Raw genomic sequence first — 19,144 nt, forward strand, 5'->3', positions numbered from 1 at the left:
AAGAGGAAAGAGCACAAGTAGAATAGGTCAGGCAGTAATTCAAGGCAATGTGGAGCTCTCAGCTGGAGGTCTCACTTCAACATCAGCAATATGATGCTCCACCTCTTAGACCCAGACGTCAGATTACACGCTTCAGATCGATGTTAATAAACGCCTTTATGAATCTTAATTTATTAGAATAGTTTGACATTTTTTGGAAATACGATTCTTCTCATTTTTGTCGCTGGAGCCGGGAGCTGCTTAGCTTGGTTCAGCATTGAGACGGGAAACAGGGAAACAGACGGGCTCTGTTTGATTGAGTCCACCACTCATTTTCATGACATAAACAAAGGTGGAATTACAAACGACAAAGTGAAGGACGGACGAATGGACAAATCACCTAATGACTAGAAAAAAGTGTGATCGGGTAACCTGCTTTTATCTCAAAAACCATCTCTGGTTCCATCAGTACGAAGCGCCTTCCATTCAATAACGTTATGTCTCCGTCTGAAATGCTGTCTGACGTTACCGCTTCTTGGAAGACATATTTCTGAATTAAATCACTCTCTAATCCTCTCAGAATTAGACAAGAATCTGCAACAAAAAAGTAGATAGACTACAAAAACATGCAAGCAGCATACTGACAAAAGGGAAGAGAAGAGAAGCCAAAGAAGTAACGCTGCGTTCCCTAAAGTTTCCGCCTCTTTTCTAAATCTCAAACCAGAAAATAAACTTTAACTTTAATGACCAAGTGAGTAGATTACATTCTGAATGATCAGCTGCTCTTACGTGACGAGAAGGTCCGGGCTCATGCTTGGTGACTAGGAACGACGGAGACTTAGTGGTTGTGTTCAAACAGTCGAATTTTAATGGAAATAAAAATGAAAAGTCTAGTTACCGAGGAGAATCAGTCTGTTGTGTAACACCGACACCGTGTGTGTGTAAACAGTGCCTTTACCACTAATCTTGTGACAGATGAGAACGACACCTGTAACCACGGCAACAGTACGCAACAACGACAGCGGCAGCTGTAAAAATACTCAAAATGCTTCAAAGACTAAAAATACAAATCTGACTGGAATGTTGTAATGAAAACAAAAAGAACGACTTAATTTGGACAAACAAAACAATTTCAGTCAACAGGTAAAACTGTTTCAAAATCAAGTACCGAAGATCAGATGAGGTGCTGGTTGGTGGATTTGTTCCTTTTGGACGGACAAAGCGAACTGTTTCCCCCCCGTTTGCTGTTTTTTATGCTAAGCTCGGGTAATCGGCTGCTGGCTCCAGCTCCAAATTTACTGCAAATGCACTACAGTCGAAGAACTAGTGTATTTCTGAAAATGTCCAAAAGTACTCCTTCTGGCCACAGTCTGGACTTTTGTCAACCAACATCAACACAATCGGTGGCTGCGAATGGAATGACTTTATGCAACACACACACACGTTGAGAGCAAAGAACAGAGGTGATCTGTGAGGTGGTTTGACGGACCGCTGAACATAGCATTCAGAGTAAGAGTTAGCGCTGTCTGTATTCAGTGTGAGCAAACACAGAGAAGAAAACACGTACGGCCAAATAAATGCACGGGGCAGAAAGGAGGGAGGGGGGTAACAATCAGTCGGGGGGGGGGGGGGGGCCTTTGGAAGAAATCAGAACATTGACACGGATCAACTTAAAAAATATGGTTTTACAATACTGCACTGGCAAATGGGAGTTGAATGGTTGAACAAAACTGTCCGCTAGGATAGTCTGCTGTGTATTACTGGAATGGCGGGAACATAATGAATCATTAATTCAAGCAGATCAGTGACTGGAGGGGATATTAAAATTCATGATTAATCGCTTTTTTTTTTCTTCTTCTTCTTTTTATTCCAAGCTTTAAGAGTGAAAACAGCATCGGTGAAGCTACAAAAGCATCGAGGTCAGCAGTGTTTCCTTCCTGCTCGTGAGCCCACGGACCTACCTGGTAAACTGGATCATCCACCTCGTCCTCCAGGATGGTCTGTGTAATGGTGGGACACAAGGCAGATAACATATTTCGTTTTCCATCAGTAACAGAGTGCAGCCGAAATTTAGAGTCTCATTAGAAAGTAAATGGCTGGACAAAAAGCAACATGAAATAAAAAGAGATTACATTCATCTCAGTGCATCCTTTCCTGCCGGCAAACATAATTGCACGCTCACACTGGGTTTTTAATGAAACCGTCATTGGCTATATCAAACACACAGCAAGACCAACATTTCCTGTCACACATACCCAACCCCCCGACAGAAAAAGCATCTAAACCTGTTGCATTTCCATTATATTTAGATTGAGAGTGTGAAGATTTCTGTTGTGCGAATGAATTGCTGGCCGAGTCACAATGTGTGATCTCGCCTGGGAACTACTAAAAGGAAAAAGCAGCAATGTGCCGTCCTACCTGGTAGACGGCCTGCTCGCACTGTTTGTCCTTCTGGGCCTTCTTCTCCATCTCCTCGCGCTGTTTAATGTCGTATATGAGCGTGAAGAGGTCGCGCAGGTCAATAATAAGAGGCTCCGCCTGCATGAGAGGAAGGAGAGCCAGAAGAGAACGTGGAAAATCAAGTAGCAGGAAGCAAGAAATGAGAGGAAATGGACATTAAAAAAAAAGAGAAGCCGGGGAACAACAATTGAATGAATGGGTTTTATTATGGCGATGGACTTTTATGATTTGTTTATTATTTTACTATGCATTTATTCAACTATTCATGTTATTTTAGTCGGCCAACTCACTTAGAATAGATTATGCGACTGCAGAATACAAAGATGTTTGGTTCCTACCTTGTCAAAAGCAAACAAGATCAGCACAGCAAAGAATGGTTAGTATTGATGACAAATTAAACAGCTATCTATCTGGTCTGTTGGTGTAAATACACCAGAACTGAAAATAATGCGGTTGAAACGAGAAATCGAGGTGTGCATTTTAATATTGGGAGCAATTTCGTAGATCTTACTTTTTAAAATGAACAAATCGAAAGCAATCTCATGCATGTGTTACTGAAGTGTCCTGCAGTACACATCACATCAACACCACTATTTATGTTTCCTACAATCCTCCAGTGGAGCTACCGCTCAAGATTTATGATTCAACAAAAGAGGGCCCATCTGTGGGCCTGAGACTTGGACTTGAGTCAGAAATGAGGGCTTGACTGCCTATAAACTTGATTTGAGACTTGAATGCAAAAACACTCAGGTTTCCAATTTTAATCAAGAAAGCATCGCACAGCTTCCCAGATGCACAGCTGCACGGCTGCACAGCTGCACGGCTGCAAAGCGCGAATTGTTAATTGTTAGACCCTCTGTATACATTGCATGGAGAGTTTTAGAAATTTACAAAAGACCTGGCTATAAAATATCTTTTGACTTGTTTTGGCACTGCCGTAAAGGTCTTGATACCTGACCTGGACTTGAATACAACAGCATTTCGATAGCTGTGGCACTGTGGGAAAAGTACCTACCGACTGTGCGTTCTTGATGGCCACGAACTTATGGTGGCCCTCCTTCCCGCAGACGTAGCCAAAGGCCCGGTTGTCCCTGGTGTCCTTGGCGATGTAGCTGATCTCGTGGACAGAGTGGTGATGCATGAGCACCTGTATGGCAAATATGGTAAGTGTTACCGCATTGAGCATGTGGGTCTACTGAAATATGTTTTTCACACAATCGAGTCTTTGTCTTGTTTCATTTGCTGTTTCAAATATTTTACCAGTAGAAGAACTGTTCAGTGTCTTAGCACGAAAAGTGGGACAAACCTACTTTAAACATATTTGCATAATGTTGAGCCAAATGCAACTTACTCAGTACAGAGGGAGGAGAGATTCAAGGGGGTTCAATGCCGACACAGTACTACATTTATACTTTAGTTCCTGCAGAAATTATAATCCAGCAGCATGATGTTTGTTTTGTGATGTTCTCTCAGATTCGGTTGTACCTCTTCATTCATGTTCATATTTGATATGAGTATGATATTCTGTTTTTATAGACAGTTAATATTTAAAATAGACCCCCCCCCCCCCCCCACCCGCCCGTCCTCTCCCAAAACGCTAACAAAACATAAATATGCACCCATGCACACACTGGGAGTAATTCTGCTACCACTCCAGAATTATGGGAGATAAGCTTAAGCTTTGAGGAGGTATTTTCGTTTTAACATTAACCACTATTTAGTGGGGAGTGTCGCTACTAACGCCTCAGATTAACGTATAATACTAAACTAACATGACTAGTCCACTCGATGCTGCAGAGAATCAAGTCAGCTTCACATAAAGTATTTCCATCTAAAAGCTTGCTGACGCTGCGTGCCCAACTCAAGAGGGATATTAAATGCGGAACGTTATTCACTGCCAGTAATCAGTAAATAAAATGAGAAGCATTAGGGGGCATGATTTCCAAAACAACAAATGAGCTTGTCAAAAGCTGGTGAGCTGACTAGTGGTGGCTGGAGGCTTAATGTTCTTTTTCATTACCGGCTAAAGACGTCACCACTATCACCACCAGTCATATCGAAACGAGATATTATCAAAGATGGGTGTTTCTTTTGGGGGGAGGGGGGGGGGGGGGGTAGACCCCTGTTTGGTGGTGGTGGCGCGGGGGTCGGCAGCCGTGGGACAAAAAGACAGCCGCTTAATTATCAGTTTAGCTCTACAGCTGAGGTGGAGCCGCGGTGTAATTAGCATTAGCGGCAATGATCATTAAGGGGTGGAACTGAGTGCTAATTATCGGTTAGCGCTGATGAGCAGAGTGGGCCTATCCAGCCAACACTGCGCCGCAGGACGGGGGGAGAGCCCGAGCCCCTCCATCATCCTGTAATGAAACAGCAGGCCTCCGAGTCCACCAGAGGGATGGAAGCCAGGATGGAGGCGGAAGCAGCCCGTCTCATAACATCACCACAGCATCGCTCACACCACTAATCTTACCGGGGTGTTAAATCACTTTTACTCAAATATCAAACGGAAGACCTGTAATTGAAAGCTGCCAGGTTGAATCTTAATAAATGGCAAACTGCCCGGTGGAAAAGCATGCAAGATGCTCATTTTTGCATGGACAGTTTGGAGCTTTGCAAAGTATTTCAAGTATATCGCAGTAAAAAAACTAACATGTCAGCAGCGCCAGGCAGGCTAACAACATGGCGTGAACCGAGCCCTGCCGGGCGTCTGCCCTCTGGATGTCCTGTGCTGTGGCTCCACGGGACAGCAGTTGGCGGAGGCCTTCCTCGCCGACATGCTACTCACCCCTGATCTTTCGCAGTAAATCTTGATCCCGCCGAAAGAGACCGTCAAGAACACTCTCTGCTTGTGCTCCCCTTTGGAACGCGCCGAGGAAGCCATTCCCTGCAGGAGATTAAAGGAAAAAACGACACGTGGAGATGAAAGGATACGAGCTCAGCAAGTGACACAGTTTTCCGACTCAGGTGAGTGTGACGCTGTGAGATGGTGGAAGAGATTCAGGGGGGGGGGGGGGGGGGAATAGGGCGACAGGAGTTACATAAGGTGTGATAGGACAGAGTGTTCTTTCAAGTGCCATTTCTTGAAGCTTCACTCTCAGAGGAATTCGCACGTCGAATTGTGCAGCGAGTCTTATTATTATTGCGGCCGGATTTTTTTTCTTCCCCAGAGCCCTTTTTTTTCCCTCTTTCCCTCTTCTTGAAGTAGGTAGACTGCACTCCAACGTGACATGCACAAGTGCCAGCTAACACAACAATAAGGTGAGATTTTGCTGACACCATAGATCGCAGCGCTGACCAACCCACTCGTCCCCGACAACTTCAAGTGGTGCTGACTAAACAGCCCGTCCAGCCTTTGAAGTGCTTTTTTTTTTCCCTGGCGGATCTCAGCAGCTCCCCATTTTCTTATATTCTCAGCCCTGAAAAAAGACAACAATTAACATTTCCACCGTCTTTTAGTTGACGCGAGGCGTTTGCCTGGCATGTCTTTCGCGGAACTAAAGCCTGCGGGAGAACAGAAGGAGGGGGGGGGGGCGAGGAGAAGAAAGCGCCGACTACGTCTGACAACCTGCAGGCCCAGTGACACTGACGAGTGGTCAACCTTTTCATGTATGTCAGCTGCCCTCCAAGCATGAGCTAATATTTATAACTCAAGCCATAGCAGGTCACACAAAGCTGCGCCCCTTCCGGGAGGATGTTTACGGTGAAAATATCCATCCATGTTTACGTACATAAACGGCTTTTTAAAGGACAGAAAGACGACCTCAAGAGACATGGGGAGTATAAAGAGGGAATGGGTGGAGAGAGGGGGGGATAAAGAGCAGAACAAGCAGCAGAGATAAGGGAGAGATGAAGTAGGTGACAGAGAGGCGGGAGGGCGGGAGAGTCGATGGACGTTGTCAATCAGCAATCGACTTCTCCATTTGGCGGATTAGTCCTCAAGGCAACGGGAGGCAGCTCAATAGAGACCCCGTCCCCTCCTCCATCCTCTGTCCAGATCATAGCAGGTCTGTATCGACTCCTCCATTGACTGTAACTGGCTAGTAGTTGGTGACTACTGGAGTCATACGGGGGGCACCGTTGAAATGTCAGAACGCAGGCGGGGGAAAAGTTGTTTTATTGGTTTCCATCACTTGGAATGCGTATGGTTGACGAGAGGCTTTGCCTTCTAGATATCCTGTTCTTTTCTAACCCTTCCCACACATTTAAGCCCCAGCGAAGTGTGTGAGAAGATACTTAAAAAGCCAGGCGCATACGCCCTATTTTGGAGGAGGATTTATGCAGTAGCCACCCACTGCAAAGACGCTTATGTGCTGCTTTCTTAGCAACAAAGAGAGCGATAAGTACTTCTTGCCTTACAGTGGAGTCAGTACACATAGCTGGCATTTAAGAGGATACAAAATAAACTTTAGAAAAGAGGGAGAAAACTATTACCTAACACCGATTGTCCAATCAAAACCTGGCAGCCAGCTGTGTTCAGATTTCTGCACATGTCGAAGCGGTGTGAATTGGGCTCCATTAACAGCGATGCCTCACATTAACATCTGGACATCTGGCTTCAGCCTTCTAGTACGATATACTGCGTGAAGCCATCAAGTGCATAATTACCTCCCCTTTTACACAATGCTCAGTTACAAAAAAAAACCTGTTAACAAGGTAAACTCTTCCTGTGTGACAACAGATGTATTAACTAGTTATTTTACACAACATTTTTGGACACTCTCTTCAAAATGATTAAGAAATACTCATCCTACTCTTCCACAATCAATAGTCTTCACACGGTTTTCCCCGGCTTACTGTGGAGCTGAATTTGACCTATATTAATTGCAACATTCTGTCAAGAACACTGGCTAAAAGCTTATCTGGGTCACATTATTGCAGTTTGCATACGTGCCATAAGTAAACCATTGTGGACTTTGTTGCAAAAATAGTAGGCTGTGATTGACATGATAAGACATTCAAGAGGCAGACATATTGGGCGGAGGCGGGGGCATGTTGTTGCAGTCACACTAAAAAGTGAGAATTTACTATTCAAGTGATAAACTGCTCAACATAGGATGCCGGTTTGCCTCCAAGGTCAAAAAGCTGTATGAATAAATGCAGAGAGCTTTGAGCGATGCTAAAAATACAGGAGCCTATTAGAGGGAAAATGAAGTATACAAAGCTGGTCATATTTTGCTAAATAAATAAATCCAACCTTACAAGCCACAGGGCTACCAACTAATATGGTTGGACTTGTATTTGTTCAGTCTGGTCAGGTCTTTACAGAGCTTTAGTGAGTCATATACAGAACAAAACAGCTCCCATGACTCATTCAGAGGATAAAGACATGCACGAGCATGCCTTTTCCAAATCTCACGGAGATGAGTGAAGAGGCTCAATGATGTCCCAACACACACACACACACACACACACACACACACACACACACACACACACACACACAGTCTGCACCTTCAGCTTCATCATGGAGTCCTGGCACAGCTTGTCCCCGCGCGCCGCTGTCACCTCATCAATCCCGATCAGCTTGGCCTTGTATCGCACACCATCCCCACGGAAACGCTTAATAAGCCCCGCCTCACTGCGGTCCTGACCTGCGGCGGGAGAGAAAAAGAGAGGAGGGGAAATAAGAAGAGACAAGAATTAAAGCAATTACAGTAAGCAGGTAGAGAGGCTACTACTGTGTGTGTGTGTGTGTGTGTGTGTGTGTGTGTGTGACATAGAAAAAGAGAGATGCTCTGGTATAAATATTTATGGAATAGGAAATGCAGAATGAATTGCAAATTAGCAGCGTTGAGCAAAGACTGAAAGGAAATTGAACTTGAGATTGAAAATGAAGCCGGATAAAGCTGGTGGACTAAATGAGAAAACAACTGGAACATGGAGAACACTCTGCCATCACCCGTTGCAGGGCATTGTGGGGCATTCACATCGAAAGCTCGGGGTGGAAGGTTACGTGGTGTTCGAGTGGGGGGGTTGGGGGGGGCTCGCTCGCTCCTACGCCTCGCCCCCGGTTCCCATGGGTGCTATTGGCGGTGACAAACCGCCTTGAATGGCCGCTATTGAGAGGAATCATCTCGGTCCAGCGCTCACCCATAATCCACCATGCCCTCCCTGGGTGATGGATGCTGGTTGGTGGGATGAGGGTAGGAGAGCGAATGTGTGTGTGTGTGTGTGTGGTTGGCCTTGGGCCCATCCCTGTAGCTGATTATTCTGTCTATCAAGCTCTGCGTTTGCCCCCCCCCCGGCACCACCTTGACACGGACACCTTTCTCATTTTAGTATCTCAACTCCTGCAATGCATAAACAATCCCCTCATAAACGGTTTTGTCAGCCTCCAAAACACCGCTCACCGCTGGATGCTGGATTTACATGAGTAGATAGCGGGATTTCCAAATCAAGGTCACGCTCACCTTTGAGAATTGAACAGCTCTCAAGCCCCCACCCCCCCCCGCTCACTCGACTCTAGGTCAAGAGCCGTGCGCGGTACAATCAGTTAACGGCACAGTTAAGTGGCTGGCTGAGGCGTGTGCGGGAAGGGGAGAAGGTGTAATATCCCTAGCAGAGAGTCTCGGCTCTGCACTCAAAGACAGTATGACACCAAAATTACCTCATTCCACACAGGAAGCACGCGGTGGAGCCCATCCATGCTTCATCCACCCGAAAACCCAAATGAAACCTCGCCGTCCGTCTCTTGCCATTTCCAAGGAGACATCATGAAGACCCTTTTCTGGTTCGTTTTTGGTTAAATGGTGAAGAAACATCCAATGGAGACACTCTTCACCCTCTGACTAATCCATGAGGGAATAATTCTCTGAAGGAGGGAGGGGGCACTTGATGATGCTAAAGTCATTAAAGTCTCCAAGCAAGTGAATGTCAAATCTGGTTCTAATTCCAACGTTTCTAAGCCAGAGGATAATGAGTGTTATATACAGCCACCGTGTTCCCACTGAACATTAACCGGCTTGGCATGCACACGGCAACCATGTAGAGAAACGAACCATTCCCACTTTGTTGACAGAGTATGTTATGCGTCGCTATTTATGTGATGTTGCCTAAACCCTGCTGGACAGAGGGCGGAATCCAATGATAATTAGCGCTGTACCGTATCCAACCCATTCCTCATACAGTGACTGGAGCCTATTCATACGGTATTTTGTGTTCCATCCAGATTTTACTGACTCATACACTAATGTAATGTAAAATGCATGCTGCTCCAGTTGCATTTTAAACGCGATCGGTCCGATTCAGCGCAGATCCCTCAGATGAGCTTTAACCAGATGTTCCGTGCCATTTGTTTCTTTACATGCGGCTCCCTTAATAACACTTCAGGAGAGATTTAGAGGTTCATGCACAGATCCTCAAAAAGTAGGCCTTGCATACCCAATGAGAGTCTTGACACAGTGGCATAACTCGTACGCTACGTGCTGTGGGTTCAGAACAACGCGAGCGACTGCGGCGTATATGAACTCTGCTGCGGGCCATGCTGTTTCATGTTGTTACTTTTACTGTATTAAAGGAGAAGCGAGAGGGAGAAGGTGTGTGTGTGTGTGTGTGTGTGTGTGAGGAGGGTGACACATATATTCCTCTGGCTTTCTGGATTTACACTTACCAAAGGTTGAATGGTCCTCACAATATTTCTAGGCCCATAAGCCTGATGTTCATAGTGTGTCCCTCACGTAGGACAACATGCCTGCCTTTCGGGAGTCCAGGTGGCCTTAGATGCATGCGTCCGAGGTCAGAATCCAGTATTGGGACATTTGTCACACGCGTCTCCCTTCAATATTTCGTGTAAGCCCCAATATTCCGAGGATTTAATAAAACCTTGCCGAGATTTAACAGCCAGGACATCAGAGGGCGTCAAATTAAACGCTTCCCCCACCCACCTGACACAGACAAGCCCTGCACCGGGACCATGGAGGGAACAATTACTGTTAGCACTGCTCCATACTGTTTCAGGGCTTGTCTCTGATCACAGTGTTGCATCCTCCTCCTCGCCGCACCAGAATGGGGACAGTGAAGAGACAGATGGCAACAGATGGAGAGTCAGAAGTGCCCCTCCAGATATAAGGACTTGGCAACAAGGAACTTTTTGTTGGGGATCTGGGCATCGAGGCAGCTTAACCTTTGAACCGTTCCGAGTGTGTATCTGTCTCTTCCCGTCAATACCCCGGTCTGCCAGAAGGTCCCCGCGCGTATTGAATCGAGGCGATGCCTACTGAGACTTGTGTGCACCTTCATGCAATGTACAGTGTTCACCAGTAAAAAATAAATAAATAAAAAAACACGATGCATGGCCTGTCAGCGCAGGGGGGCAGATGACTTTCAGCAGCGGTAAAGAGAATGATATCTGAGGAAGGCAAATCTGTCCCTGCCATCTGCCCTTCCCATGTGCATGAAATAACTCGCATGAGGCGCAGCAAACACGCAGTAATTTAACAGCACCAGGCGATCCCTCTTCTATCCCAGGCTGAGGAAAAAACTCCTCCATCCAACATGGGCCTAGACCAACAGATTGAGATTTTTGGTGTAGTGACTGATCGTTAAAGCAGGAGAAGAGTTAATGAGGGTCTTTGTGCACATCGTCGATGCGGCGGACAGAGCATTGACTCACCCTGGAGTCACACGCAGGTATTGATGTGTGCTGAGTGGGGGGATCGTTCTCCACAATGACGCTATTATCACACTCATGTTGAAGCAGTGGGATGGACCGTCGGATAAAAATACCAGCAAATGATGAGGTCAAAAGTGGGAAATAATGGTTGAATAGGTTAAAATGGTTGCTATTCGTTCATCAATGCCATACATTTTCATAAAAGAGGTGACTTGTAATTTCTTTGCCTTCGTCTGTCTCGTTCTGCGTCCGTCTGCTGGCATCTCCGTCCTCTCTTTAAATGTCTCTCTGTCCGCTTTCCTTGCCTCTCATTCTGAAATGAATTCATTTTTTTTCTGCACACAGATTACAGTGGGAGAGCAACAGTTGCTATGGAGATAGAGCAAAGCCACGCATGTTGATGGATAGTGGGGAGCTTTGATTTTACCGTGACAGCCAGTTTGCTGCTGTGAATGATTTTTGAAATAAACGGCGAGCGCCACGACTTTCTTAAAATGCAACACGAGATAGTGTGTCTAGTATCGAACTGTGTCGAAATACGTTCTTTGAGCAAATTCTGAATCAATAGGCATAGCAAAGCAGCTGTTGCGTTAAAAGATAAGCCTAGAAATATATTAGATCTCCCTAATCCTCAATAAATCCAATAAAAACAACAAAATACAGTTAACTTAGCCCGCCAACAAGCAGTTGTGGAGACATCAAAAACATATTGGGGAAAAAAAAGTATATTATTGAGTAACAAATTGTAATGAGGTGAAAACATTTTTCAGTAACAAACATTTTAAGTTTACTTTTCTGTAAACTTTGCTCAGGGTCTGGAGGTGTGAGGAGGTGGTTACTCTCTCCAATGAAGATAACAATGCATTCTATTTACTCTAAAATGGAAAATGCATCATGGTTCTTCACCGTGTGTGTCTCCAGCATTTGGAGGTTGGTAAACACCCCTGACAGCCTTCATTAAGCTGTAGAAGAACTATCGAAGTGGAATTTTCATGATATGTCCCCTTTAGGTGAACCATTTAGCTTTTTTAAAAAGTGTAACTTAAGTTTGCACACATATTTGCAACCCTTTCAAAATAAAGGAAAAGAAGGATTAACATCTTGCCGAGTCGTGCATGGACTGAAGTGTTAACAAACAGGTGAAGAAAAGTCAGAAACACATACATGGTTTGGGTGTTCATAGAATCTTTGACATGATGAAAAATGTAAAATAACAGCAATCTAATAATTTTAATCACACCCCGGCCATTTGAATATATACGTTGCTTTGTCTAAATACATGTCATCAACCTGGTCACAAGCATCCTCACAAACACAGTATGTGTGCTGCCTCAAAGTCTGCCTGCATTTATGATGCCCCATTCCCATATATATATGGATCTAAATACCATCCCTACTCATTGTGACAATGGTCCCTGCAGCACATGTCATTAACATGATCAAGTCAGGGGCTGATACGTGCCCCCTCCCTCTGTTCTCCCCCCTCCACTTAACTCAAATCAATGGGCCCTCCTCCAGCCTGGCCGTTTATCTGAGCAGGCCGACAGGGCCAGTGAAACAGCCACAGAGGACTCGGCCCCGCGGCCTCGTTACAGCCAGCCCGCAGAAGCCAGATTTACTGGACTAGCTGAAATGGCTTTATTCATGTGCAGAGAAATGAGAAGGAGAAGAAGAAGAAGAAGAAGAAGAAAAAAAAGGATGAAGAGAGTCAGGGCCAAAGAGGAAGCATTCTGTTCCTGCGCACTACCCCCCTCCCTGTGGACCTCATTCTCTTTCACTCGCTATCTCCTCTTCCTCTTCCCCCTTCAGCCAATTCAATCCCATTTCAATCTACCAGTGAAGTTTCAGAGAAAGCCTCGTCCTGTTACATCACTTATGCGGTTCATCAAAGCGACAGAGTGTGGATTACCCCGTCCGTGACACCTAAATCCTGCTGGCACTACCATACCCTCGGGCCACTTGGAATAGCTGCTACTACATCTGGATCGTCCCGGCAGAAGCTTCTTTCCATGCAGTCCAGCGTTACTTAGCTCCATCCAAACATGATCTTAGGTTATGTGTGCTGCCAGCCAAACACGACAAAGCTGCCAGAGTCACGGTTTTGTCGAGACCCTTCCGAGCCTTCCGCATACATTTCCGTCACAGTCGTACATAAGAGATTTTTTTTTTTCCTCACACGCATCTCCAGGATAGTTGCATCAATGCGTTACCGCGGCGAGGTTAGAGTTGTGCTAAGCAGCATCTAACTTACCTTTGATTCTCCTGGACTCCTTCCGCTGGCTGGTTTTGACACCCGGCTGGAGCTCGGCCTCCGCTGACATCCTCCACTGCTGGTGTCCCTCGTCCTGCTCACAGCAGATCCACCATGGGTTAGCAGCACACTAGCTAATCCTCCCGACTCCCGGTGTCCGATCCCCCCCCCCCACACACACACACCACACGCCAGTCTTTCTCACTGCCGCTCTTTTGGGGATCAAATGTCATTCAAATCCATGACGAGATGTCTGGTGGTCCTTGATAAATGAAGCTCCAGCATGGATGGGTACACTTTGTCGCTACTGGGACATGGTGTTTGAGTATAGCTTAAGAACACATGAAAGAAAGGTTGGATTTTGAGTGGCGCGACCCTCTCGAGAGCAGCCTCAAATCAGATTTGACATCTTGTGGAGTGTACCTGAGTTCTCTCCTTGAAGGTCAAGTTTCACATTATCCAATGTTGCTCTTTTCTGAGGGTCCACCTATTACTCAGGAGTAATTCCCCGTAGGGGAGGCTGCAACATTGATTGAATCAGATATTGTTCTTCAGAGTAGGTCAGGAGTAGATATTATTCTTTGGTGGAGTACTTCAGATGCAGGCCGACAGCCCATCACAGTCACTTGCTCCGAGCGCTGCAAGCCAAAGAAAACAGGAACGGCATTAATGATGAGCGGAAAAAATACAGTTCCTTGATTAGACATTACAACATTCATTCAAAATACACAATGGCAGGCTCCAATTTAACAAACCAACAAAGATGTTATCTCTTCTGGATCATCAATTCTTAACGAGGGCAGCAAATACGTGCTGTTCAATGCCCGTTTTTTTAAAAAGAGACCCGTGGCGAAATATTCCACACTCTTGTTTCATGTACGGCTTGGGAGTAAATATAGAACGTTAAAGCATGACCGGTGCTTCTGTGCATGCAAAGCAAATTCTCAGAAGATTGGATTGTGCTCGCGGCTCAGGCCAGCGGCGGGAGAGGCGGGCAAGTCGCAGAGAGCGATGAATGACGGGCTGTCTCAAAGCAAACCGCGTTGGAAAACCTGGCACAGACGTCTATGAACTGGAACGCCCCCCCCCACCCCCCACCACACACACACACACACACACACACACACACACTGTGCTTTAATGCCCTTGAATGATCCAGTGCTAACACGAGGGCCGTGCCAAACTGGCACCGTGGCTGGCACCGTTTCAGTTGGCATGGTGATGGGTCATTGTTGGAAAATGAGGCCTTCAGCCTACAACGGCCTGAAAAGGGCTGCTGCACATGGAGCACCATACACTGTTTGACATTGTTTGACATTGTGAGTCTGAGCGGTGAAAATATCTGTGATCTAAAGGTCTTTTCGTGAGTTTTAAGAAAAAATATTTTTTTGAATTTTGCATTACAATTTGCATTTTCACACAACTTTCAGTTGGAAAAAAATACAGATGGACATAACTCATTCATGGATCACTCAAAATAGAAAATGATATCCATTGAATCGTGGTGGTTGAGAACTGGTAACATCAAGCAGGATTTAAATACTATATGTAAATAGGTTGGCTTCCTTCAGAGAATAGACAATAAAAGAGCACTGAGGTTATAAATAGGGCTACATTTTTTTTGTGCAAATTGGGTCTAGCAAATTGAGTCTAGCAAATCTTCCAGAGAGACATTTTTCATCTCATAAATACATAGCTTTGTGCATTCCGTATGCATGAAACAAACTCCTCTGTGAAATAGACGCTCTAAAGCGGGATCTTCATTTTCCTCCTTTAACAGTCCCCTTATTCAGAAATGAAGTGTGATGCGAGGACCCATTTCAAAACAGGTCATTGCGGTTGCCTCACAACCAGCCATTCTCCTTGTGCGTGGCTGTCTGGACCACGTAGCCCTCCCCTCATGTGTGCTTATGAGGTAGATAATCTCAAGCAGGTCCAAGCCTCGGAGCCTTGGGGTGCCAACAATGGAGGAGGTATTTTCCATGTCACAATGAACCTTATCAGAATGTAATTTTCATTACCAATGAGGGAGATATGCCTCATTGTATTAGACGGAAGAGCGATTTAATGTGAAGTACGGCTGCTTGTCAAAGCCAATGCTATCTAGGTCACCCAGACTCCCCGATCTGCTCTGTGTTTTAACAGCTTCCAGTGTCTCCTATGATTTGGGTCAGAGTTAACGAGCATCGCGCGTTTCTCCCGCTACTCTCAACTGTTAGGGGATGTCAAAAACCCTTGACGAAAGCCGCACTTTATTTATTAATTTGTTCATTTTTGTACTTTGTCTCTCAAATGCAAAGTAGCTCTTCTTTGAGCAAAGTCAATTTCATTTCTGCTTGCATTTCGTTATTTGCCTCCATCAACCTGCCGCTGTCTTTGTCTCTGTCTGCCAGCATTTCACAAATCATCTCTTGAGATGTTTGTTTCCTGCTTGCGTCAGACTCTTCAGTCCGTAACTGACTTATTGGACAAAAACAGGCATGCTGTGTGAAAGCCTGATGTATGGCAACTCTCTCTTCCTTAACATTAGGCACATCCATCATGCAAGCCATTGATTTTTCCGGAGAGGATTTGAGTGTATACCTTCTCAAGGCAAACGGCAGCCCCTGAGCAACATGTACATCTTGTCATGCAGCTTGAGTTCCGTTTGATGAGATGTGATGTGACCCTTTTTCAAGAAGAATCACCATACTATCTTTGTTGTTTTGATCAGTTTGTCAGGATTGCCTTTTGGTGAAGTGGAGTCAGGGCAAAAATGAAATAAATCGACCAGTCACATTGTAAATGGCCGTCAAAACAGTATAAACTTTAGTTACCACATTCAGCTCTGTGTGAGTATGTAATTAAAGTTTATACAAATAGGACATTTTCTCGTCTTTATTCTTTGGTTGCATGAAATAAAAATCTTTATAATTTTGTTTTATGTTGCAGAGAGACAAGGATTTGTAATTTACATCAACTGCATTGAGTTATTTCTTCCAAGTTGCTTCTATGAATGAAAATGACGCATTCATTTCTGATAAGAATTACAGGCATGCTTATCGTCTCCTATAATGGGCAATCACTGAATATTTCATTTTTAAATCACATCATTCAAGTTTAGATTTTTTTTTTTTTTAAAGCTCCAGCATTCTTGTAACACACGTCTCCTCCTGAGCACGGTGTTTAATAGACTCCACAATCAACCTCATATTGTGAGACAAGCCTGCGTGCATCCTGCCACCGAAGAGTAACAAAGGTGGAGCAGCCATCTATCCCTGGATATGGCCAATTACACCTCCATTCACCGCGGTCCCGACGGAAGGAGCAGTCTGCGCTCCGCAGTCACAGAATGACACTGCGAGGAGGAGCGAGGAGGAGGCGCCCCCCCCCCCCCCCCCCGTCGCCCCGACCATTTCTTTTCTGGCCCAGGCTGGCATGGACGGGGGGGGGGGGGGGGGGGGGGCTGGGGGTATGTTGGTTCGACAGACCCGCTTTGGCACCTCGCGCTGGTCATCTTTGTTACAAAATGCCCCCCAGCTTATGGAGTGGGACACAACTGTCACAACCTGGCCAAGCACAGCGCCTCTGAAGGGCCCCCGCCGCGTTACCTTGTGTCACCCACGGCAGCGCCTGTCCTCTCCCTACTGTAATCCCTACTGTTGTGTGTAAGATGACATGTGTTTGGACATTTTATTCTATTAAAGCTCCCGTCAACATCGAGCTCGTCTTATGCGGCCTTACGAACGGCAAACCACGTTTAATCCTGACTGAAGAGCAGCTGACTGGCGTGTGAGACTTCGAGGTAACGCTCCAAACTATTAACACGTCTGACGTACGATTTAGAGAGTTAATTATTTTAAACAAGGTCATAGCAATCTAAAGGGTCAATGAGACGCAGACCGATATGACAGTAGGAGAAGTACGAGTCTGCCATGCTGCAGCTCTGTGAGGCGCAGCGGTGCTTTGAGCTAAATGCAAACACAGACACGCTAACGCTGCTAATGTTGACAATGCTAACATGCTGGTGTTAAGCATAAATGTATAATGTCTTCCCTATTTACTGTCTCTACTGTGTAAGCTGGCGGCAGACAGGCCGACAGTTAGCGAAAAACACAATTTGCAGACGTAAGATTTGTTGATAATGTTACTTTATTCACAACATGAATGTCTTCAACAGTTTCTTAGCAATCCATTCAATGTATGTGAAGATATTTCACTCAAAACCAATGTCAACCTCATGGTGGGGCTAAAAGTCAGATCTCCCAAAACTGTAGTATTTATCATCTTTAAATGTTAGCACTAAATGTCATGGCTTTTTGCAACCTGAAGTGACAGGAGATGGTGCAGCCAAGTACAGATGAACGTTGAAAAAGGCATTTTCGGCTCCCGAAATAGTTACAATTCATTTTTCTGAACTAAAACCACACTGTGAAAGACAAAAACACGGACAACAACGTGGAAGCATCCCCTGCTTTAAAGTCTATTTTACTAAATTACTCAAACTGATTGATCAAAGCTGAAATATTGCAGATAAAAGAGGAGAAGGAGCTGTCCTTTATTCTTCTCCTCTTCCGCCCTGCCGGGCCTTCCAGGGGGAACTGATAGCCTCTGAGCTCAGGCTGTTCAGCCACGGCCCATTAGTTCGCCTCATTCTGACAAGATGGAGGGCCTCTGACGATGGAACAGGCAAGTGTGCAAGCGGAAGCGAAGCGGAGTGAAGAAAATACATGCAAAAAAAATCAGTTTGGTGCATTTGACGCGCTCTCATTTACTTTGTGGGAGAAATAGAGGCCTCATCGCTTCGGGTTCAGCAGCTACAGCTGTTAAACCAAATAAGCGCTGCCTCACAGTTGCTTTGCCGTGCAGATTCATGTCAGCGCGGGCCTCGGAGCTGTGCATTCAGTTAGGCGTGGCTCCGACATGGGCCAGCACAGCTACACAGAGGGCAATGAGGAGCTGCCCTCTGAAGTGCTCTTGCATTGTCCTTTTTACCAGCTCAGCTGCAGGATACCGGGCCCAATTTAGATGGAAGACGAGTGAGCAGAGGATTTGTGTGTGTGTGTGTGTGTGTGTGTGTGTGTGTGTGTGTGTGTGTGTGTGTGGTCTCTTCAAGTCTGAGACATGACATAAATGAACAAACAGCCTTCTACTCGCACAGCAGAGGTCTCAAGATGCAAATATTAATGGGGTTTATTTGGAAAGTTTGCAATTCTTAGGCTGCTTCTGCCTCCATAACAGACATATCCAGGCTAATAAAGTGTCACTATTTCCCATATGGTGACAGTAAACAATAGCACAAAAACAAGATACATTTCCCTCTTTAATTCATCTAATTCCCCCATCAGCATTGAGCAGGTCTGGAAACATCGCCGGTGAGGGGCTCCTGGACCCCTCTCACTGCAGTTAATTGGTGGATCAGTCTCCCCAAACCCCCCCCCCCCCCCCCCCCCCCGCCCCTCCAACGCTACGCTGCGGCTTCCCCGAGGAGTCTTTAATTCACTGTTGATTTGTTTTGTTGTTGTGCTGTGTCTCAGTGTCTGACCAGTGTGTTAAAAAAAAAGGCTATTTACCGCATTTGGTGGGAGAGAACTGGACGGGCTCCAGGAGGCCTGGACAAACACTGTCTGTGTCCTTCTGTCTCTCTTTCCTCTCAATTTGATTTGCTGAGTATTTATCATTTTTAATCTCCACAGCCTTTTTTTTTTACCCCCCCCCCCCCCCCCTCTCTTTCAGTTTCATCTTTGTATTTTTTTTTTCTCTCCCTCCCACCAATGTTCTGCCCTGCCCTCGTTTTCTTTGTCTCCCTCACTCCCGACATAATACCCGTTTGTGAAAAGAGGTTGAGGCATGTGTTATTTCGC

General features: G+C 45.6%; 1 protein-coding gene across 1 annotated transcript in view; it reads right to left on the reverse strand.

Annotated features, from left to right (window-relative positions):
- Positions 1-19,144, reverse strand: part of LOC119209550 (uncharacterized) — a 44,625-nt gene that overhangs the window by 16,671 nt on the left and 8,810 nt on the right. The window contains exons 2-8 of the mRNA XM_062557854.1: positions 13,725-13,939; positions 13,302-13,395; positions 7,891-8,030; positions 5,225-5,323; positions 3,455-3,586; positions 2,398-2,517; positions 1,941-1,979 (exon numbers count right to left, since the gene is read on the reverse strand). Of these exons, the coding sequence (XP_062413838.1) occupies positions 1,941-1,979; positions 2,398-2,517; positions 3,455-3,586; positions 5,225-5,323; positions 7,891-8,030; positions 13,302-13,371 (600 nt within the window). The 5' untranslated portion in view covers positions 13,372-13,395; positions 13,725-13,939. The remainder of the gene's footprint in view (positions 1-1,940; positions 1,980-2,397; positions 2,518-3,454; positions 3,587-5,224; positions 5,324-7,890; positions 8,031-13,301; positions 13,396-13,724; positions 13,940-19,144) is intronic.

Source organism: Pungitius pungitius, chromosome 15, assembly GCF_949316345.1.
Source record: "Pungitius pungitius chromosome 15, fPunPun2.1, whole genome shotgun sequence".
Lineage (NCBI taxonomy): Eukaryota > Metazoa > Chordata > Actinopteri > Perciformes > Gasterosteidae > Pungitius > Pungitius pungitius.